Source organism: Macrotis lagotis, chromosome 2 (assembly GCF_037893015.1).
Source record: "Macrotis lagotis isolate mMagLag1 chromosome 2, bilby.v1.9.chrom.fasta, whole genome shotgun sequence".
Classification (NCBI taxonomy): Eukaryota; Metazoa; Chordata; class Mammalia; order Peramelemorphia; family Peramelidae; genus Macrotis; species Macrotis lagotis.
Genome location: NC_133659.1, coordinates 265612808 through 265637664, shown reverse-complemented (window position 1 = coordinate 265637664; position 24857 = coordinate 265612808). Strand labels below are relative to the sequence as shown.

General features: G+C 35.8%; 1 protein-coding gene across 1 annotated transcript in view; it reads right to left on the bottom strand.

Moving 5' to 3' along the window:
* Positions 1-24857, bottom strand: part of MYRFL (myelin regulatory factor like) — a 173443-nt gene that overhangs the window by 19630 nt on the left and 128956 nt on the right. Inside the window, exons 20-22 of the mRNA XM_074221048.1 lie at positions 7082-7144; positions 5866-5953; positions 2008-2082 (exon numbers count right to left, since the gene is read on the bottom strand). Of these exons, the coding sequence (XP_074077149.1) occupies positions 2008-2082; positions 5866-5953; positions 7082-7144 (226 nt within the window). The remainder of the gene's footprint in view (positions 1-2007; positions 2083-5865; positions 5954-7081; positions 7145-24857) is intronic.

Genomic DNA, 24857 nt, shown 5'->3' with positions numbered 1-24857 from the left:
AGATGTTTCAGTTTGGCCAAGTTATCATTCTTTGTGCTCCATTTTCTCCATATGTTAAATGAAGGAATTAATTGCTGTCCCTCTTACTCTATATCCTATGTACTCCATATGGCAAAAAAAGGAAAGAGTGTCCAGAGTCAAAAACTGATAGTGTCTGCTAGGCAATACTTAGGAATATATAACCCCGAAAGCAGGAAAATGTTAGCAGCATACGATAAAATTTCCATGTATGAAGAAACCAGCTGAAGAAGTTAGAATGTTAAATGACAAGGGACTTGCTTCAGCACCTCTCTCAGCATGGTAATCTGGCAGGAAACCTATGTGAGAAAAGAAAGCAATAGTGCCTTCCCCTGATGACATTAGAATATCCTATGTGACTTAAATCTTTCTCTGTTGGTTCTTACTGATGTCAACTGGAAAGGTGGAGGAAACACAAGAGGAAAGGAGAGGAAAGGAACACAAAGAAATAGATTCTCCTTTAATTGGAATACTAAGAACCCAAACAAAGTAAAGTCATAGATAGCATATGACTGAGATTTAGATGAGTTTTTCAAAACAGAGAACAAACTAAGGGAGAAGCTTTTGATATCAAGTTCTCTGAAGTCCCAAAAGAGAGACTGACTCCAAGATTGGACTTCAGAATTGATTCAGAAAGAAGCATTCTAATGTACTTTAGAGATAAAACCAAGGGGAGGAATAACTATCATTTGAGAAACAATGAAAGAAGCAATGTCAGTGATCAAAAGATATGAACAGAATGATTTCAAAAGATGGGATACAAATTGTTAATAATCACTTAAAATGCTAAATTTCACCAAAAATCAAAGTTGTTGTTCAGTTATCTCAGTCATGTCTGATTCTTCATGACCCCATTTGGGGTTTTCTTGGCAATGATACTAGAGCCATTTTCTTCTCCAGCTCATTTTATAGATGAGGAAACTGAAGCAGTGACTTGCCCAGGGTCATGCTTCTAATGTCTAAGGCTAGGTTTGAATTCAGGTCTTGATTCCACAGATAAGTGGTACAGTAGTTAGAATGTTAGACCCGGAGTCAAGAAGACCTGAGTTCAAATGTGACCTCAGACACTTTTTGGCTGTGTGACACTACACAAGTCATTTAACACTATTTGCCTCTGTTTGCTCATCTACAAAATGAGCTGGAGAAGGAAATGGCAAACCACTCCAATATCTTTACCTAGAAAACCCAAAATGGGGTCATGAAGTGGTAGACACAACTTAAAAGACTGTACAACAACAAAATAATACAATAGGAAAATGTGAATAATTCTTCAATCACTTTGACAGAATTATGGGGTATTGATTAAGTTAATTGACGAACATGGGGAATTGCTAATGATTGACTTATATTATCAGTTATGCTTTCTGTGGCCTAGATAATAAGGAAGCTGGCCTTGCTCTAAAGTCTTCCCTAGGTTAATTCTGCACTTCTTCCCTAGAATTCTCAGAGAGAATAGAAAGGAGAAGGGATTGTTCTCTCCTTCCTCTCTCCATGGCAATGCCATCTTGCAGTCCAAGGTAATGCCCAGTGGAACAGAGAGGTCAGCTACAGGGTCAGGTAGCAGTCAGGAAGAAGAGAATCTGGAACCTGGAACTGTGACCCTGCTTCTTAAAGAATGGAAGGCCTCAGAGAAGAGACCCCTGAGGATTATAAGGAGCAGAATTAATGAAATTTTTGTCCCATGATGCCTGTGAAGTTTCTCCCTTCCCCCCTTCCATGTGCCCCACAATCTCACTTTCCAGTTCAAAAACTGTAGTCAAATCAATAATCATCCATCCTTATAAATTCATTCACTCATTCATTCTAGAATAACAAAGTTGCCTGGCCACTGAGACCTTAAGGGATGTCACCAAGGTTTCACACAGCTACTACAAAATGGGGCTTGAATCTTCCGTGGCTGCCTCTAAGAATGGTTTTCTGTATAGTTTACCAGACTCCCTCTCATTATCACTGTTTTCTGATCCATGTCATATAGCTATTGACACTTACTTGATTTCCAATGAAAACTTTACATTGGTAGGTGTGTGCTTGTTAACAGGAATATTATAGTTGTAATTTCCAGACCTAAGTATGGAAAAGTAAAAAACAAAACCAAAAATACATCAAAACATGCAGGGATAGTTTCCAAAGATCCTTTATGACTAATTATATGCTAATTTTTTAAATGTTGGACTGAGTCCCACTATTTAATATCATCCATTGTTATATGTCCCAGAAACATGCCTGCTGGGTGTTTACAAAATCATTTCCTTTAGTTTCAACACAATGTATATCAGCAGAGTGGTATATTATAACTCAGAGAAAAGATAATGGAAAATCAAATTTCAGCCCAAATACTCAGGACTAAATAACAGGAAATTATTTCATTATCTCCCAAGGACTTAGAGATTCTCCCAGAGAAATGAAGTAAAGCCTTCAAGTGAACAATCCCACAGGAAAGAAGGGCTAGAAATCATAGCTGCCAGTTCTCACACCATAAATTCACACTCTCCTCCTGTTGAGAAACAGTAACAGGATAAACTTACCAGATACTTCCAGAATCGGTTTCCACTGAGATTAGCATACCCACAATTCATGGCTCAGTATTGGAAAAAGAAATGGGAAAATGGAAATGCTTGCCAATATGTTTGGGAGAGGCCCTCCCTTCTTTTATCCTATCCCCTTTGACTAGTACAGGTGCCTTTTGCTTTATGGTCTACAATCAGGTCTATAATTCATGCCATTGAATACATTTCTCTAAAGAAAATTGTATTGTCTCCCTAGATATCATAAAAATGGATGAAAATTTTCAAGAGAACAAATAGAAAACTTTTGGCAAAGAGGTTTCTAGCCAGTCTCAAATAGCATCTTATCTTTTATTGGCCTCCTTTTATCCTCATCAGTCTAACTTATTCCCCAGACTGTGGGATATCACAAATTAAATAATTCCTCTACTCCCAGCCACAATATATCTTGGAGAAAAATATATGTGACCCAATGTCAGAGGTCTTGAGGGAAATTTCAGAAGATTTCCAAGATACCCAGGAGATTTGGAAAGCCAAGCTCTCTTGTACATAGGTATTCATTAATTTAGCATACCCTTCCTCCTTTTGCCTTTTCATTTTCAATTTCTAGTGGAGTTACTTTTAATTCTACATTTTGTCAATTAGTGTCATCATCTAACATGGTGACTCTCATACTAATTCCCTCTTGAAGGACAAGATAGTTTATATTTAGGACTCATTTGCTATATGGCATACATGCTATATGGCATATGTGTATGTGAATGCATATATATATATATGCAAACATATGTTTGTATAGATACAGATAAATATACAAACATAAACATAGAACCAAATCTACAATTTCATTGTCATGGAGAAATCTTTATGAAGAACTTTTCTCTACTAATGCGGATCATTAACTTCTCTGTGACTTAAAGCCTTAGAAATACGTGTTAATAATTAATTTTGATCAATATATAATTAACAACCATATTAATAATTTTGCAAACACTTGATATATAAAATAATCAAATGTTTATTTAATTATTATATAATATATTTGCATAGTTTATTCTCATGTAATTATTAATATATTAGAATAATACTAGTTAAATTTCATAGGATCTAGAGGATTTTTTTAATAGATTCTGATAGTCTTTTGAAAGTCATCATCAGTTTCCCAAACTGACAGACATAAAACCTGCCTCATTTTAATGAAGTAACTAATTTGACACCTACTACTTTGCATGACGGACATGCAAAGATTAAAATGAAACAATTCCTGCTCTCAAGAAGGTTAAATTCTGCTAAGGGAAAATAACATGTACATAGATATTCATATACAAATATAAGGAAATTACATACAAGTCATTTCAAAGTTGTTAAACTGGGGTGACCAAAAGAGGCCTCCTATAGGAAGGTATCTGAGCCGTGCTTTAAAGATAGCTGGGGATTCTACAGGAAGAAGGATAACATTTCAAGCATATTGTGATCTGTGTATTGGGACAGAATAGGGAAAGGTGATGGCCAATAGATGAAATGTGTTGTGCGTGATATAAAGGATAAAATGATAGACTGGAATTAGATTGTAAATGATTTTAAAAGACAGATACAAGAATTTGAATTTTATTTTAGAGGTCAAAGGTAGCCAGATATTTTTTGAGTAAAGTTGATAGGGCCAGAATGGATCTTCAAGGAATACTAATTTGGTAAACTGTTTAGAGAGTTTATTTGGAGGAGGAGTTTCCAAAGTATGAAGACCAATTAGGAGACTTTTGCAAGAGATAAAGAGAAATAGCAGAGAAGAGGAGAGAAGAGGAAGAGAAAAAAGAGGACTGAGAGAGAGACAGGGAGAGAGATGGAAGGTGGTGGGGGGAGGAAAGAGATAGAGTGAATTTGGTAAAGACATTTGGAAAATTCAACCTGAAAATTCCTTAATTAAAAGCTAAACTTCATCAGTTCTGAGTTTGAAAGTTTTTATATTAAATTATAGTTTAACCTGCCAAGAAGAACCAGTCCCCAAAAGCTTACATTACAATGAAAGAAAAACAGTTTAGCTAAAAGCACATGATGGGTAATGTGTGCTCTCCATATAGCTAGATAACACATTTCTATTGAATGTACTGAGTAAAATAATTGGAAACCAGATAAATGGAGAAGGGTTCAAGTTAATCTAAGGCCTCACTACCCCTTCAATATAGAAAGAGATGTACTATCTGGGGGGAAATAAAGGGGAAAAAAGTGATAGCAAACTAAGAAAAAAGTCAGATTGTATATTAATAATAATTTTAATAGCAATTGAAAATGCACTTTCTTCCTACTAAGTCTGTTATTTTGTACTTTCAATTTCCTAATGCAAACAGCTACTACCTCTATCATCATTGAAATATTGCTAATATGTTGTAAGTCATAGGGAAAGATTTCGCTGATTAAAAAAAAATTTTTGCAGCAACTAGATTTTTTTCCTCCCAACAGAAAAACTAAAATAAGCTATTTCAGCTATTAAAATAATGATCTCCCTTGTTATTAAAATATTTCAATGCTAGCCCCCTCATAACTCTGAGCCATCACTAACAATGTCGTTGCTGTCTGTAAAATTAATTAGTAAACCTGCTGGGCAGAGACCACATTTTATTCTCAGTACTTTGTTGTTTGCACTCAGATGGTCAAAGCAAACAACAGGCCTTTCAGAAATGCCTCTGGGCTGCAACATTTGAACTTCTGGTTAAACTGGGGTAGGGGGGGGGAAGGGAAGGGAGGGTTAGGGTAGCTTGGCACAGGGTTTATTGAAAATTTCTTATCTACTGCCCATGATTATATTTTAGGAAACAGAGTTTGCAATTAAAAAGCAATATGAGAGGGGCAGCTAGGTGGTGTAGTGGATAGAGCACTACCCCTGGAGTCAGGAGTACCTGAGTTCAAATTCGGCCTCAGACACTTAATAATTGCCTAGCTATGTGGCCTTGGGCAAGCCACTTAACTCCATTGCCTTGCAAAAAAATTTTAAAAAAACTAAACAAAAAAAAGCAATATGAGCACAGACTGATTTTAATTTTAATAGGAATCTCTCCCTCTCTTTTTTGCAAAAGGCATCAACCCTTTTGCAAAATTAAAAACGGAAGGAAATAGAGAGGAAAGGAAAGAGGGAAGGCAGGAAGGAGGGAAGGCAGGAAGGCAGGAAGGCAGGAAGGCAGGAAGGCAGGAAGGCAGGAAGGCAGGAAGGCAGGAAGGAAGGAAGGAAGGAAGGAAGGAAGGAAGGAAGGAAGGAAGGAAGGAAGGAAGGAAGAAAGATCATCAAAAAAAGACAAAGTCCTAAGACTGGACAAAGTGAAGTTACCATAAGAAGTAAAAGCTTACCCACCCACACTGGAGGCTTTTACTGCAATACCGGTGGTCAATTTTGTGTTGAATTTCCATAATCTGAATGGAACTGATGGTCGTATCAATCCCTAAAAGCAAGTTAAAAACGAGACTAGGAAGCAAGACTTTAAGGAAGGAAGAGTTAGCTTGAATCTGTCCCCTACTTCATTTCCAGAGACAATGAACTGAAAAAACAGGAGTTTCTAAGACTTTCTTTCTCCATTAAAATAAGAGTTAAAGAAAGGGTCCCTTTGTCACAGTAGATATAAAAACAACACTCAAAAATTCAGAACTTAATAACCACTCTCTTTAAAAAAAACCATATATATATATATATATATATATATATATATATATATATATATATATATATATATATATCTCACTGGTGATTTTCTTGATGAAAGAAACTCCTTCTATGAATTCAAATCAGCCACTCTTCTTAAAGTAGCTTTTAACCAGGGATCTGTGAACTCTTTATAAAATCAATATTCTGGTATCTGCAATTTCAATATAATTGGTTTCCTTTGGAATACTAGGTATTTTGTGGATTTTAAAGTATTCTTAGGAGAAGTTCACAGGCTTCCCTAGACTGCCAAAGAGGTCCATGTCACAAACATAGTTAAGAAATCTAGTTTTAGAGAGTTGCCTGAGTAAACAAAGAATTAAATGACTTATCTAGGGTCAACCAATATATGTCCAAGACAGTCCTTGAACCCAGATCTTTTTTACTTCTAGACCTAGACTCTATCCATTGTCCCACGCTAACTTTCCATCATGACCATTCTCCATAACATCCTTTAATCTCTATCCAGGGATATTTTATAGTTCCTACTGGTTTCACAAGGTTAATACTAAGACTGTGCGAAGGGAACCAGGACTTGGCCATTTATGAACACTTGAAAACAATACTAAGAATTTGGACAGGCAACTGAAAGTAGGTAAGCCACAAAAGGAAACCAATGATTTTCCAACACATACCAAATAAACAACATTCTTCCCAGAAATCCAAGAACTTTCAAGATTTCTAAGGCTTCACTAATGACTAGGCTGGTATTAAACACACAAGATAGCATCAGGTAATTGCAGGAAGGTTATTAAATTATATTTTCCCATACAGAGGGTGCTGTCCCCAACTTCCTTCTTCACTTACATAGACTCAAACATTTTATTGGGCACGACAATTTAAAGCACTTTCTTTGTAAATGAGGACTTACAATCATTTCCCCAATCAGGTTTAGTTAGTGAATCTTGTCCAAAGACTGCTTTTCTTCTCTCTCCTAGAATAGAATGAAATTAGTAAATTATTAATATTCAATCAATTCCAATATGTCAGCCATAAAGAAAATCCAGTGTTGGGTTTTGTTTGGGCTCTTTATAGTTTTCTACTAAAAAGATATCCTGGTAGGTTCATTCTATTTCACCATCTGGAGGGAATCAAAAACAGGTCCCTTAGTTTATTTCTAAAAGGGAACTCTCATGAAGAGCCAAAACTAGAATAATGATAAGTACTGGATCCCTAATACCTAGCCTATAGTGGTTGGCTATTTTCTATTCTCAAAGAGAACAAAATTTACATCTTTATGTTGAGTTCCAGGTACAGTGTGTCCAACTGTGGCTGATCTCACCCAATCAGCATTTGAAAACACTTAATAAAGGTTTGTTAATTGATTGATTAGACTCTTCTAATATCTCTACAAAACAAGAGCCCAGGGAAATCAGAAACTTGAGTCAGGTTTGTCCAATCCAAGTTTTTCCCCTATTTTCCTTATTCTTAGTGATTGGGTCAATGAGACTGAATGGAAAGATACAAATAAATTGCTACTTTGGTACAATAACTAATCTTTCACATGAAAATAGACACAGAGAGGGCTTCCATTTGGGGGAAGGTAAAGATGAAGACTCCAAACTCTGATTTCAATGAAAAGAACTCCCTGGAGTGGGGGAGTGGGGGCATGGGCGGGGGAGCCAAGGTGGTGGAGTAACTGGCAGGAACACTGTGAGCTCTCCCCCAAACCACTCCAAATGCATTTAAATAAAGACTCTAACCAAATTCTAGAGTGGCAGAACCCACAAAAAAGACTGAGTGAAACAATTTTCCAGCCCATGACAATTTGGAAGATCCATGGGAAGGATGTGTTACCCCGGGATTAGAAAGGGCTTGCAACTGGGCAAACAGGAACTGACCATGGGCTGCCTGGGCTTCTGGGAGCACCTGGGTCAGTGGCAGCAGTTTCCAGATTTCTCAGCCCAGAGATTGCCAAGGACAACAGCTCAGTAGGAAGAGCCCAGTTCAGCACAGGTCTCAATGCAGACCTATCCCAGGAGACCAAGAGAAGACCTGGAGAGTCACCCAACAGGGAGCCACCCAGCAGCTTCTTCCAGAGCATTCAGCCCACAGATGGTAAGGGAAGTTGGAAGAGATTGCAGATGTGTCTGCTATTCCTGAGGCAGGACTCTGTTGCTTTACCCATACTCAGATCCAAGTCACAGTCTGGGGCCCCAGTCTCAGGAAAAGTAGTAGAAGCACAAGAGTTTACCACCTGCAATGGAGCAGGGATCATCCTCACAGTTCAGGGAAGAAAGGAGTGTTTGTGGTCATCTACAGACTAAAGCAGCCCAGGAGAGCAGTCATAACCTTCCCCAAGTGGAAGAATTGAGAACTTGCAGGTCCCTGGAGGGTGTCCCAGGAAACAGCTGCAGAAATCCTCAAAAGCTTGGGACAATGAGTGTTCCACCCTGGAAGCAGAGTTCCACCTTATCAAAGAATTAAAGTCAAGTCATAGACTGGGAAACAAACAACAGAAGAAAAAAATCTGACCATAGGTAATTATTTTGGTCCTATGATGGAGGCTCAAAATACACACTTGGAACATAACAAAGTCAAAGTTCCTGAATCCAAAACCTTCAAGAAAAATATGGATTTGTCTCAGACTTTGGAAGGGCTCAAAAAAGATTTTGAAAATCAAATAAGAGAGTAGAGGAAAAATTAGGAAGAGAAATGAGAGTGATGTGAGAAAATCATTGAAAAACCAAGTCAGCAGCTTGGTGAAGGAATTACAAAAAAATATTGAAGAAAATACTATCTTGGGGTAGCTAGGTAACACAGTAGATAGAGCACTGGCCCTGGAGTCAGGAGTACCTGAGTTGAAATCTGGCCTTAGACACTTAATAATTACCTAGCTGTGTGGCCTTGGGCAAGCCATTTAATCCCAATACCTTGCAAAAAAAACTAAAAAAAATTTTTTAAAGAAAATAATATCTTTAAAACTTTGGGGGGGCTGCTAACTGGCACAATGGATAGAGCACCGGCCCAGGAGTCAGGAGGACCTGAGTTCAAATCCAGCCTCAGACACCTAATAATTGCTTAGCTGTATGACCTTGGATAAGTCACTTAACCTCACTGCCTTAAATAAAATTTTTTTTAAAACCTTTGGGTCAAATAGAAAAAAAGCAGTTCAAAAGGTCAATGAGAAGAATGTCTCAAAAAGCAGAATTAACTAGATGACAAAGGAGATACAAAAGCTCCCTGAAGAAAATAATTCCTTCAAATGTAGAATAGAGTTAAGAGAAGCTGATGATGACTTTGTGAGAAATCAAGAAACAATAGAACAAAACCAAAAGAATGAAAAACTAGAAGAAAATGTGAAATATCTCATTGGAAAAACAAATGACCTGGAAAACAGATCCAGAAGAGATAATTTTAAAATTACTGGACTACCTGAAAGTCATGACCAAAAAAGGAGCCTAGATATCATTTTTCAAGAAATTCTCTGGGGCAGCTAGGTGGCACAATGGAGAGAGCACCAGCCCTGGAGTCAGGAGTCCCTGAGTTCAAATCCGGCCTTAGATATTTAATAATTATCTAGCTGTGTGGCCTTGAGCAAGCCACTTAACCCCATTGCCTTTCAAAAACCTAAAAATAAATTAAATTCTCCAAGAAGCTTCCCTGATATCCTAGAAGCAAAGGGTAAAATTGAAAGAATCCACCTATCACCTCCTGAAAGAGATCCCAAAATGAAAACTGCCAAGAATATTTTAGTCAAATTTCAGAACTCCCAGGTCAAGAAGAAAATATTACAAGCAGCCAGAAAGAAACAATCCAAATATCCTGAAGCTATAGTCAGGATAATGCAGGATTTAGTAACTTTTACATTAAGGTTTGAAGGGCTTAGAATATGATATTCTGGAAGCAAAAAAACTTGGATTACAACTGACAATCAACTACCCAGCAGAACTGAACATACTCTTTCAGAGTCAAAATTGTACATTCAATGAAATAGGTGACTTTTAAACTTTCTGGATGAAATGACCAAAGCTGAACATAAAGTCTGATCTTCAAATACAGGACTCAAGTGAAGCATAGAGAGGGTAGACCGTAAGGCAAATCACAAGGGACTCAATGATGTTGACAATATATAATATGATAATATTCCTGCAGGAGATGATTATACTATAAACTCATATGAATCTTCTCATTTATTAGGTCAGTTAAAAGGACCATATATAGACAAGGCAGAGAAGAGAGCTGAATTTGAAGGTATAATATATTTTTAAATGGAGTTAATGGGGAAGAAAGGAATATACTGGGAGAAGGGAAAGGAGAATTAGAATGGGCTAAGTTAGTAAGCATAAAAGAGCCAAGAAAAACTTTTACAGAGGAATGAAAGAGGGGGGAAGGTAAGGGAGAGGGAGTGAGCCTTACTTTCATCAGCTGTGGCTCAGAGAGGGAATAACATGCACACTCAATTGGATATAGAAGTCTGTCTTAACCTACAGGAAAATAGGAAAGGAAAGAGAATAAGGGAACAGGAAGAGGGGAGCAGGGTATAGGGGAGGATCATGAGAGAGGATAATCAGATACAACTCACTTTTGAGGAGGGACAGGGTGAAAGGAGAGAGAAAATAGAATAAATAGCAACTATTTGGGGAATATGGTGGGAAATATTTAAGGAATTTCTCTGATGGATATAGGATAAAGAATACGATCCATCCCAAAGACAGGGCTGATGGTATTTGAATTCATGAAGTATATATTTTTTTCCTCTCACAATATTTTTCTTGAGCTTTTTCTTTCTTTGTGTTTAGGGGGGAGTTATGACTGTTGTAAAAATATTTTTTCATGGCTACACATTTTTAACCTACATCAAGTAACTTGCTTTCTCAATGGGGGAAGTAGAGTGGGAGGCAGGAAGAAAAATTTGGAATTCAAGGTTTTGAAAATAAATTTTGAAAAAACTTGCTTTATGCATGTAGCTGGGGAAAAAAATCTTTTTAAATAAAATAAATAAACAAAAATCCTCTACCAGTTTCAGGACCTCAAAAAAAATTGAAAGGAACTCACAGTAAGAAAATACCTTCGACAATGCACAGAGACATCTGCTCTGCAACTTAGTTTTTTTAGACAATTATTCGGGGACATTGAGAGGTTAAGTCATTTGCCCAGGATGACACAGCTAGTACAATATGTGTCAGAAGTGTGACTTAAACCTAAGAACTTGATGTCTCCCCTAAACAACCCCTGCCGTTGGTAGCCTAAATTGGAAGGAATAAATAAGCAAACTATAAAAGAGGCTGCTAGCCAGAAAGGGGGAGGACAATGGAAGGAGATGAGTAAGTACATGATTTTTCTGCCAAAGTTATCAAAGATTGTGCTGAAATGGAGGGAGTATGGGTTGCCAAAATGTTGACTTAGAGGCAAGGAAATGAAGTTTAAAAATTTGACTTCATCTATATATTATCTGTGTGTCACTGGACAAATCACTCCCAGAATCTCAGTTCTCTTAACTTTAAAATAGAATTAAAATACTTACACAACCTCACATAGATGTTGTGAAGATTATTTGAGTATTAGTTATTATTATTATTATTATTATTATTATTATTATTATTATTATTATTTTCAAGGCTTCTGTTGCACTTGGGGTAGCTACTTAGTGAACAATCCATTTCTTTTTCTAATTATACATTTCTTTGAAAATATTTTTTATCCTTTTTTTCTGAGAGTATCTTCCTTTGGAAATATGCTGCTGCCTATTGACATTCATTGTGCATCTCTCCAATACCTTTTGGGTCACTTACAGTTTCAATTCTATGAGATTCCTTTCTTCATAGTTGTGTAGAATCACAAGTTGTATATTGATAATATTTTTAAAAGACATGTCTTACATACATCCTTTTAGAGAGGTGGTGTCATTCAGCAAACACAATTGGTCAATAAATATTTATTTAGTATCTATTATGTGCCAGACACCATGGACAAGAGGTAGAAAGACATATATTTTTGGACATGGCCCTGTGTGCATTTCTTTTGCTTTAGTATGCTAATCTATTGGAAGGATTTCCCCCTTCACTTTCTCTGTTAATTGGGGAATGAAGTTTAGGAGTAGAAAGATCCTATTAATAATGATGCCAAGAAAAAAAGTACCACAGAAACTAATTTTTAATGGAAGGTGAGAATAAAAGGAAGCACTGACAAGCAGAACAGTTTTGAAAGTTGCATGGGGAATTTATTATATGCTTTTTAAAAAATCATTTTGAACTTAAATATATAAAGACCAAAAAAAAAGAACATTTCCATGTACTAGCAAAATGTAAAAAGATGATTCACTATGAAGCCATGATTTTACATTTCATGCTGTTTACTTTTTTTGAAAAACTATGTACCAAAAATTGTTTGCAAATCCACTCTACTTTCTATGCTTCCTTCTAAATTTTCTCTTATTCTCAGCTGTGCACTTTTCATATTATTCCCCTCTTTCCTCTCCCTACCATTAGACACAAAAAAGTGTGTGTGTGTGTGTGTGTGTGTGTGTGTGTGTGTGTGTGTGTGTATAAAACTATACATACTTCTATTTTTCTCTGGAGCCAGATTGCTTCTTTCTTAATAGGCCTTTTAAAATTATTTAAGTATATATATATATATATATATATATATATATATATATATATATATGTGTGTGTGTGTGTGTGTGTGTGTGTGTGTGTGTGTGTGTGTGTGTATGTGTGTGTGTGTGTGTCTTAAAAAAGCAAGTAGAACCCTCTTTCCCTCTTTTTATATTTTTTCAGGGTATATGAAAACACTCTATTAAATGTTTAAGCTCAGAATAAAAAATGATAAAATTAGGGAAAAAAGCTGGGTCTTTGATTCAAGGAGAAACCAAGGTTATTAAAAACACAATAACAATTTCTAAATCTAATCAAATCTGATTACCTTCTCCCATTTAATTCTGAGACCAGTTCAATGTCCATCCATAGTTTTTTCCCCCAAGATATTAATACTTCATGTATTCATTTTGCAGGTTGTCATAGGCATTGTTTATTCACTGGTCGATAAGTGGTTCTTTGTTGATAATTAGATCAATTCTTTTGAGTGATTATGGATCTCATTTATAAGGCCATAGGAAGTTCTGGGTTTCAGAGTAATTAGCATGAAATCACTAGCATTTAATAGACCTTAACATTTAAAAGGTATTCTATGAGGATTTTGTCCTGAACATACTCTGTAACAGTGGGAAACACCTTGAGTGAGCATATGTCTCCTGTTTTCTGCTTCATTTCATATTTCTAATCAGAATGTTTTCAGACAAAGATATTGTTGTTTTAACATTTTACACATATTTTTTCAGCTTGGGCCCAGTGGGAAGAATTAGAATCAATAGGATATCCCCATATGGAAACAGATTTTAGCTATGTTTCAGGAAAAGTATACTAACAATTAGAGCTTTCTAAAAATAGAATGGACCAAAGGAAAGAGTAACAAATGAGAAAAGGGGGTTGGAAAGGAGAGGAAGAAAGCCTATGAGAACAGAACCTCCTGAAAAAAGAATTTAAAGTAATTGAAGAAACATAATATTGTGTTCATAGAAGAAAAAGGGAAAAAATGTAACGAGCAACCTTCAATATTAAACATAGATGAAGGAAAATATAACCTAGCTGTTATAACTTTAAATATGAGCGAATTGCACAATCCAATAAAATGAAAAAGAGTGACAGATTGAATAAGAAAACAAAACTCTACAATCTGTTGCTTACAAAAGACATATTTAAAAAACAAATACATATACAAAATAATAGAAGATGGGAAAAAACCCTACTAGGCATCAAGTGAATCAAGAAAGCAGAAATTGTAATCAAGTTAACTGACACAGAAAAAGCAAACATTCAAAAAATAATAAGTATAAACAAAGAAATTATATTATGCAGAAGGGAACCATAACAGCAAATCAATATCAGTAATAAATTTATATAGTCTAAATGCCTTAGTATCTAAATTCAGAAAATAAATATTATCTGAGCTTTAAGAAGATATAACACAACAGTGGTAGGGGATTTCAATAACCCTCTCTCAGTTTTGGAAAAGTCTAACAGAAAGGAAAAATGTGGAACTGAGAATGGAATGAGCCAACTAAGAGTTAAGGACTTTGATATCCCTAGAATGCTTTAATTGAACATTGGATATTGGAGAAGGGAATCTCATTTATGTATGTATATTGGAATAGATCTTAGAATCACATAATAAGAAGGGACCTTCGCCATCTTTTAGTCCAACAGACCTCAGTTTATAAAAAAAAACTAAGGCTCAGAAATGTTAAGTAATTTATCCAAAGTATTAAGTAACAGAATTAGAATTTCAATCCAGGTCCCTTGGTTCCTATTTGAGCATTCCTTCCACCAAACAATGTTGCCTAATCGAAAAACTTCTGAAGTTTCATTTAACCATGATATTCTATAACACAATTTATGGCTGTAAATCTCTGAAAATTTCTATTATAGACATACACATTGTTTCACTGAAAGATTGCAAAATAGTATTTAAAGGGATATAACAGAAAAGAGTAATGATTCTTTTCTTTCTTACAATAACATATCTTTCTTTGCCACACTATTATTTCATAAGTAATTAATATTTGATTTTGTACAATTTATTTTTTCTGCTTAAATAGCCTTTAGGCATCCTCTGCAAAGTCTAGCAAAGTGCCTTGTAAATAAGTCATAACAAAACAATAAAAAAACCATTCTCTCCATATTTAATCATGTCATGAATTGCAAGTTCAAGAGCCAAGTTGGGAAATACAAGGCAGGGTAATATACAACAGGATCATAATGTGCCCTGAGACCATTATGGTGGTTGTAAAGGCCTAGCAAAAATCCTGAAATTCTTGCCAGTTAGGCTTTAACCACATTTTAACCGCTGATTGGATTAGCATCTTTAACTAATGTGCTAAAATTTCCCATGAATTTAAAAAATGAGTGTGGTGGAGTAAGTTTGCAGATTGGTCCAGCACAAAATTATCATGATGATTACCCTGATATGGAAGGTACTCCTTCATTTTCCAGTGACACAAAAAGATAAGTGATAAATCACAACAATTCAGAAATACCAATATTCTTCCTACTGGAAATGTTCAGATGCAGGTGGTACTGAATGCAAAAATGGGCAAACCATACCTGCACATGAAATGAACTGAAGACATAAATACTTTTGTTATACGCCAGTACATTGCCATAAGACAATTGCAGACAAATCTCACCAGTCACAAGAGAGGATTTCCTAATGCTTTTAGCAAATGTTTCAGTTTCCAAGATGCACAATAATGTATGGCTGGCTAAGAAAGGATAATCATAATAATTAACATCATTCCTAAATCCAGATTAGTACAAAGGAGTCTAGTCCAATTACAAGGATCCAATTCTGGAGCTAAAGCTGCAGATATGAGTAATCAGAAGAAGGCAATGGTCACTTCAAAGAATTATTATAACAGGCATCTGGGTGGCACAATAGATAGAGCAGGCCCTGAAGTCAGGGGGACCGGAATTCAAATTTGGTCTCAGACAATATATATTAGCTATGAGCTGTGTGGCCTTGGGCAAGCCACTTAACCCCATTTGCCTTGCAAAAAAAACCCTAAAAAATATTTATTACCTATGAGACCTTGGGCAAGTCACTTAACCCATTGTCGCATCCAAAAAAAAAGAAAAGAAAAAATTATTATAACTCAGGAGAGATCTAAAAATTCATACTAAAATGTTAATTGTACATTTCATTGATTCCTAACCTATGTTTTGTCATAGATCCTCTTGGATCTGGTGAAACCTATGGATTTCTTTTCAGAATAATGTTTTTAAGTAAATAAAATAGAGTACATAGTCAGAGAAAGGAAGGAAGGAAGGAAGGAAGGAAGGAAGGAAGGAAGGAAGGAAGGAAAGGAAGGAAGGAAGGAAGGAAGGAAGGAAGGAAGGAAAGGAAAGGAAAGAAAGGGGGCAGCTAGGTGGTGCAGTGGATAAAGCACTGGTCCTGGAGTCAGGAGTACCTGGGTTCAAATCTGGTCTTAGACACTTAATAATTACCTAGCTGTGTGGCCTTGGGCAAGCCACTTAACCCCACTTGCCTTGCAAAAATGAAAGAAAGAAAGAAAGAAAGAAAGAAAGGAAGAAAGGAAGGAAGGAAGGAAGGAAGGAAGGAAGGAAGGAAGGAAGGAAGGAAGGAAGGAAGGAAGGAAGGAAGGAAGGAAGAAAGAAAGAAAGAAAGAAAGAAAGAAAGAAAGAAAGAAAGAAAGAAAGAAAGAAAGAAAGAAAGAAAGAAAATACAACTGAAAGCAGAAATGAAAGGGAGAAAATGAATTTTCCTCAAAGGCTACATAAATACCTCTAAAAAAAGCATTAGAAAAAAATTAATACAAGCTCTAGATCTGGAATGTCTTGCATCCTTCAGTCTACCCATCACATTTATTGTTGTGCTTATTGGTGGTATGGATTGCATTGTATTCATGACTGGGTATTGAATTCTCTCTGTGTGTGGCCCTTGATAGGTTTTGGTTGGGTGATGGGGGTCTACAAGAGCTAGAGGAAAGTTGGGAAATACAAGCCAGGGTGATGTATAGCAGGAGACTAGTGTACCCTGAAACCATCATGGTGGTTTTAAAGGCCTGGCAAATATCCTGAAATTCTCACCAATTAGACTTTCACCACATTTTAATCATTGATTTGTTTAGCATCTTTAACTAATGGGCTAAAATTTCCCATGAATCTAAGAAATAAGTGGGGTGCTCTAGAGGAAAAAAGTTAAAAATACTAAAAAGCATAGAACAGAAAGTTAACATACTAATTTATATGTTCTGAAAATTTGAATAAGTAAAGCAATTCAGTGACTTAAAAGACAACAAGAAATGTAAGGTACCCCAAAAGTCTTAGAATAGTTTTTGTCTGAATAAGATTGTCCTTACAATTTGGGACCCCACATTAGAGAAAAATGAAAAGATTGAAAAGAAAAAGAAAATTTAAGATGCCTGATATCAAAGATAACTGAAAACAATTTGAGAGATAATTTAAAAATCATGAACTCCTACAAAAACCATCATCAGAAAAAGTCTTGACACTTTCAAGAAATCATAAATGAAAATGACATAGATCTACTAAAAATAAGAAGTTAAAATAAGAAAGATTCCACCAATCATCTGAAAGAAATCTAAAAAGTGCCAGGAATGTCTTAGACAAAATTCAGTTTCTAGGACAAAGAAAAAATGTATCACAAGCATCTAGAAACAAAAAAATCCAAGTACCAAGGAATAATTATTAGGATCAAAAAATGGGCATCTGCCACTATAAATTAGAAATGTTGGAATATGACATTCCAAAAATATGTAGGCTTGTCATAAAAAGTCCCCTACTGTAAATCTGAATGGCATCCTCAGGAAATAATATAGACCTTCAATAGTTCACAAGACTTTCAAGCCTTTCTGATGAAAAGACTAGAGCTGAGTAGAAACTTTGAAATATAAATACAGGAGAAAATGAAAAGCCTAAAATTTATTTGAGCAGTTGGAAGGGACTCTATGAGGATTATGTTCTTCAAAGGCCAGGAACAAAGCCTGAAATAACCCAATAATGATAACAATATTAATAATAATAATAATAATAATAATAATAATAATAATAATAGCTAGCAAATATCCAGCAAGACACCATGGTGCTCAGAACCTCATTTTTTTTAATGAGCTGACAAGTGTTAATCCATATAACTCACCAATAAACTGTCCTAGAACCAAAATATTATCTGATTGAGCAGCATTTTCATCAGATTGATTGAATTATCCAGATGCATACTTGCCTGGACACAACAATGATCCAAAAACTTAAGAAGAGCATTAGAAATGCTCCCCACCAAATACTTATTATAATTGTATGAAATCAAAGGCTTTTGAAATAGAAAGACCCAGCTAAAATGATCAAAATCATGCATCATCCTATCTGGGAGTTCTACCTAGGATGCCTTTAGTCAGTAGATGAAGGATGAGCTCAGATCCAAATCCTTTGATTCAATGACAAAAGTAGTTATTTTATCCACCTGTGCAAGAGTCCATAGAATATTAAATATACAAGAGTTAACAGTAGGTTCCCTGTTACTCTCCATTTCATGACCCTTTGATCTCTCCCTGGGCTCCCTTTACTCTAGACCATTGGGCTGCTCCTGGAATGTTTCTCCATCTTAGCCCAGCCCAAATTCATGTCCCATTTTCATATCATACTATGTAAGGACTTCTTCCCTCCCCCTTTCTACCCACCTTGTTCTGGGGTCAGCCCTGAAAGCCATATTACTGTGGAAGGGATGAATATAAATCCTGAAAGTCGAGGAGAAAACATATCATCCCTGTCCCAGATAAAAAAACAAATGAGGCCAAAGAAATAGAACCCCCTCAGGCTGTGGTGGGCAAGGTTCTTCTAGGGCTTTCCAGGACTCCAAGCTCAGAAACGTCTCACACTTCTAGACTTGTCCTTGAATTCCACTGACCATTCCTCTGAGATACCTGACCATAACAATCCTCTCTGATCATCCCCTGGCCTGTTTGTGTTGTCTTTCCTTTTTAGAATATAAGCTACTTGAGAGCAGGTACTTTCTTTTCGTTTTTGCATCACCAGAGATGCCTGATACAAAGTAACTTACTAAGTGCCAATTGTAAAATACTAAAAAAAAACCTTACGAACTTTATATTAACTTGTTGCATTCATTGATTTGTTGCTTCAGGACCATTGAATGTCATTGAACATGAAAAGAAGAATTCTATCTGAAAATCACTGAACGTAAAAGGAGGAATAATTTTTTTCTAACAACTTAAATTCATACTTAAAAGTTCAAGGTTCTCTTTACCTAAACTGTCTCACTGGATCTTTCCTGCAACCCTGTGAGAATGGTACTATAGGTATTTTTATTCCCATTTTATAGATGAGGAAACTGAAGCTTGGAGAGTGATTTACCTTTGGTCAACCTATGACTGCAAAATGTGAACTATGAACTCTGGTTTTCCCAAATCTAATTCTCTATCTCCTTATTCATTAGGCCATACTTCACCAAATGCTACAGATATCACTCCTTACTTATACTGATAGTGCCCAGATATTTTGTTAAACTTTACTTAGAAGATTCTATTTGAGACTTTTTCAAAAGATGGAATATTTCCTTTTCTCTAATTTCTCCAATATTTCAAAAATTTCCACTTTCCTAGAATTCCTATTTAAAATTACAAATCAACACTAATTATTAAATACTACTGTTTCTATTCCAGATGTAACTAAGTGATTCAGGAGGCAAATATATGACTCAATGGATAAATCATTGGACCAGGAGTCAGGAAGACCTGAATTCATATCCTACCTCAGATACTCAAAAATCCTGTGACTTTGGGCAAGTTGCTTAACTTCTGTCTGCCTTAATCCACTAATGAAGAAAATAGCCAACTACTCAAATATCTTTTCCAAGAAAACTCCATTCAAGATCACAAAGAGTCAGACATAAGAACTATCTCTGTTAAGATTGAGTTTTCATGTTACAGTACACAATCTGGAGGTAACTTTCTAGGATAGAAAGAGAGAGAACTGAAGGTGTAGGAACAAACAAACAAATAAACAAAAGGGATAACATACTTCTGAGTCTTTCACACTTGTGACTTGGGAGAGAATCTTTAACCAAACATGGGAAAGAGGTGAATATTTGATAAACAGACATACACATATGGTCAATTCAGAACACATGAAACTAAAACTTTGGGATGAATGAAATCAAAGGATACTAGATTAAGAGGATGGACAGTGCAATTGTATTAAATATTTTAGGCAAATGTCTGATATCCATTATATTTATATTTGCATAAATTCATATATTATGAATGCATTCATATATTGTGTACATAAACTATTTACATATTTATATATGTAAAATGTAGACCACCATCTCTCAGCTGAGTAGTCAAGTAATTTTCAAAAGAAGATAAAGGATTGGTGGGGTTGGGAATTACCAACAACCACAGGAAAACACCTCTAAAAACCACTCTCTAAACTAATAGGAGAAATGCAAATGAAGATAAGACTGAGGTTTTATCTCAGTTCCAGAATTCATCCAATTGTCCAAATGATAGAAATAGTAGATACTGGGATGAACTTGGGACACACTAATGCATTGTTGATAAAACTCAAAGTGATTGGTCCATTCTGGAAAGATCATTGGCAAAAACAGGGTATGAACTATTCAAATCTTTATTTTTTTAGGTTTTTATTTTTTTTGCAAGGAAATGGGGTTAAGTGGTTTGTCCAAGACCACACTAGCTAATTATTAAGGGTCTGAGACTGGATTTGAACTCAGGTACTCCTGACTCCAGGGCTAATTCTCTATCCACCTAGCTGCCCCATCCAGATCTTTTGACCATGATACATATAACCTCCTAGACAAAAAGAATGCTCCATATATGCTAAAATATTTATACTAGCTCTTTTTATAGTATCTCTTTTCATAGTATTAAAGAAGTAGAATCAAAGTTAGTATTTATTGATTGGGAAATATCTAGAGAAACTGTGGTATACAAATGTTCGAAAGTATTATTGAATAGAATAGGTTGGTGCAATGGATAGAGAGCACTGGCCCTGGAGTCAGGAGTACCTGAGTTCAAATCCGGCCTCAGACCCTTAATAATTACCTAGCTGTGTGGCCTTAGGCAAGCCACTTAACACCATTTGCCTTGCAAAAAAAATATTATTGAACAGAAAAAAATAGTGAAAATTCAGAGTATGGAAAGATTTAAACTGATAGAGTGAAGGAAACACAGCCAGGAAAACAATATATAAAATAACAATAGAAATAAAAAGCCCATTAATAGTTATTAATTATAGAGCACTTTTGAGGTTTGTGAAATGCTTTGTACATCACCTTATGCAATTCTCACAAGAACTTTGTAAGGTAAGTGCTATTTTCTTCATTAATTGTTACAGATGAGGGCACTGAGGCACAGATAGCTGACAAGTGTCTAAAGACAGGATTAGAATTCACATCTTCCAAAATACAGCATCCATTCCTACTAAAAACACTAGAGAGTGTAGGAATAAATGTACTGTTCCTTAGAATAATTAGCAGTATCTATCTGAAACCATCAAACAAGCATTATATTCAATGGAGAGAGGCTAGAGGCATTCCCAATAAGATCAGGGGGTGAAACAAGGGTGCCTATTATCACCACTAGTACTCAATATCGTATTAGAAATATTAGCTTCAACAATTTGAGAAGAAAAAGAAATTGAAGGAATTAGAATTGGGAAGGAAGAGATAAAACTCTCACTTTTTGCAGATGACATGATGGTCTACCTAGATAATACCAAGAAATCATCCAAAAAACTACTGGAAACAATTAGCAATTTTAGCAAAGTTGCAGGTTCTAAAATAAACCCTCATAAATCCTCAACGTTTCTATATATGTCTAGCAAGATACAGCAGGAAGATCTAGAAAGAGAAATCCCATTCAAAGTAACCTCAGACAATATAAAATACTTGGGAGTCTATTTGCCAGGACAGACTCAGAATCTTTCTGAAAACAATTATAAAACACTTCTCACACAAATTAAATCAGATTTAAATAACGGGGCAAATATCAACTGCTCATGGATAGGTAGAGCTAATATAATAAAAATGACAATTCTACCAAAACTAAACTATCTGTTTAGTGCCCTACCAATCAAAATTCCAAAAAATTACTTTAATAAGTTAGAAAAATTGTAAATAAATTCATATGGAGAAATAAAAAGTCAAGAATTGCCAGGAGCCTAATGAAAAAAAGTGCAGAAGAAGGTGGCTTAGCCCTACCTGATCTAAAATTATATTATAAAGCATCAGTCATCAAAACTGTTTGGTATTGGCTAAGAAATAGAGTGGTGGACCAGTGGAATAGACTAGGTGTAAAAGCAGGAGATGATTATAGTAAGCTGCTGTTTGATAAACCCAAAGAGTCCAGCTATTGGGATAAAAACCCCCCTCTTTGATAAAAACTGCTGGGATAATTGGAAGTTAGTATAGAAGAAACTTAGATTAGACCAACACCTAACACCCTTTACCAAGATAATATCCAAATGGTTACAGGACATAGACATAAAAAATAATACTATAAGCAAATTAGAAGATCAAGGACTAGTTTACCTGTCAGATCTATGGAAAGGGAAGCAGTTTATGACTAAGGAAGAGTTGGAGAACATCACCAAAAACCAATTAGATAATTTTGATTACATTAAATTAAAAGGCTTTTGCACAGATGAAACCACTGTAACCAAGATCAAAAAAAAATGTAGTAAATTGGGAAACAATCTTTACAACTAATGATTCCAACAAAGGACTCATTTCTAAAATATACAGAGAACTGAGTCATATTTTTAAAACAAAAAACCATTCCCCAATTGACAAATGGTCAAAGGATATGCAAAGGCAATTTACAGATGAGGAGATCAAAGCAATCCATATACATATGAAAAATTGCTCTAAATCATTAATTATTAGAGAAATGCAAATTAAAGCTTCTCTGAGGTACCACCTCACACCTCTCAGATTGGCCAATATGACCAGAAAGGATAATGATCATTGTTGGAAGGGTTGTGGGAAATCTGGGACATTATTACACTGTTGATGGAGCTGTGAACTCATCCCACCCTTCTGGAGAGCTATTTGGAACTACGCCCAAAGGGCAACAAAAATGTGCATACCCTTTGACCCAGCAATACCACTACTGGGTCTATATCCTGAAGAGATGATGAAAAAGGGTAAAAAAAATCACTTGTACAAAAATATTTATAGCAGCCCTGTTTGTGGTGGTAAAGAATTGGAAATCAAGTAAATGTCCTTCAATTGGGGAATGGCTTAGCAAACTGTGATATATGTATGTCATGCAACACTATTGTTCTTTTAGAAACCAGGAGGGATAGGAATTCAGGGAAGCCTGGAGGGATTTGCATGAACTGATGCTGAGATGAGCAGAACCAGAAAAACACTGTACACCCTAACAGCAACATGGGAGTGATGATCAACCTTGATGGACTCACTCATTCCATCAGTGCAATAATCGGGAACAATTTGGGGCTGTCTGCAAAGGAGAGTGCCATCTGTATCCAGGTAAGGAGCTGTGGAGTTTGAACAAAGTTCAAGGACTATTCCGTTTAATTTAGAAAAAAAAACAGGTATCTTATTGTCTGATCTTGTTACCTCTTAGACTTCTAGTCTCTTCTTTAGGGATATGATTTCTCTCTCATCACACTCAATTTGGATCAAGGTACAACATGGAAACAAAGTAAAGACTGATAGAGTGCTTTCCATGGGGGTTGGGGGAGGGAAGTAAGATGGGGGGAAAATTGTAAAACTCAAATAACATCTTTAATAAAAATAAATTTAAATTAAAAAAAAAAGAATTCAAGTCTTCTTGACACCAAGATCATCATGCTACCTAAGTATCTAAGAAAAGTAATATTAAATAAAACCTAAGGATATGTAAGGTTGATGATAAATTTTTGAGGACTAAGGAAATGTATATATCTCTTCTTTTGATGGAGAAGTGGGGGGTTTGTGTGTGGGTGTGTATATGTATGTTGAAGTGTTCAGTTACTCAGTTGGTTTTGCTTAGCTGTTTTCCCTTGTCATAAGGCAAAAGGTATTTAGGGAGGGATGTATCTTTTGAAAGTCATCATCTGAAAACAAAAAGTATCAAGAAAGTTTAAAAATTTTAAATTACAAAATGGATGGGGGAGAGAAGAAAGGGAATCAGTCACATATAGAGGAGAATAATGACAGAATTCCTGAGTGGAAGAGCCTTTTCTCAGGCTTCACAGCAGCCTATATATGACTTTATTTCTTAACAACAAGGCCTTTTGTTAGGTCACTTTTAGCCCAGGTCACTAGAAACTCTCACTCAGAGAACTGGGAAAATCCTCTCTCCTCTCCAATACAATGAAAAAAGAAACCCAGATTAATAAATTAAAAGTTAGCCCATAGTTAACACAAAGCTGTCTCCTCTTATGAACAATTTGAAACAATCTCTTTCAGACATAGGGCTTAAAAGATTTTGGTTTAGAAAAAGAAAATAATGGCTCCTTAAATTTGTCTTCCATTATTTTTCATAACAACAACTCCTCCTATAATCATCAATGAAAGGGGATGGGATGAATACCAGGGCGTTTCTAGGCTGGTTGATGCCATCCAAAGTTCTAGCTAGATTACATTTGGTCTTGATTTCCTTCCCTTTGACTGAACTGACCTATTGAGTTATCATGGTCTTCCAGAGTAGGAATTAAGGAATTAGTTCCTAGAAACATCCATTTAGACCTAAAAAACACCCTTGGAGACATTGAGTAACCCCCCCCCCCATTTTACAGGTGAGAAACCAGAGACTCAGAGAGGACTAGGGATTGGGGAAAATTCCTTTCATTGTTTCCCTTCCTTGCACATGTCCATGGTAACACAGATGTCCTGGGATTCCAAATCTCAGAATTTGCTCTTAGTAGGACACAACCTGCTTACTAGTGCTACTGCTATAGGACACCCCAGCTTCTGTCTTCATCCTCTGGTGCACCCCTCCTGGAATGTTCTAGTCTTTCACTTCTGGCTTCCTTCACTTGGCAAGTCACCTCTGCTCCTGGACTCTTCCTTTCAAAGATAATCTTCCTTCTCTTCACTTATTCTCCCCATTAGAATGGAAG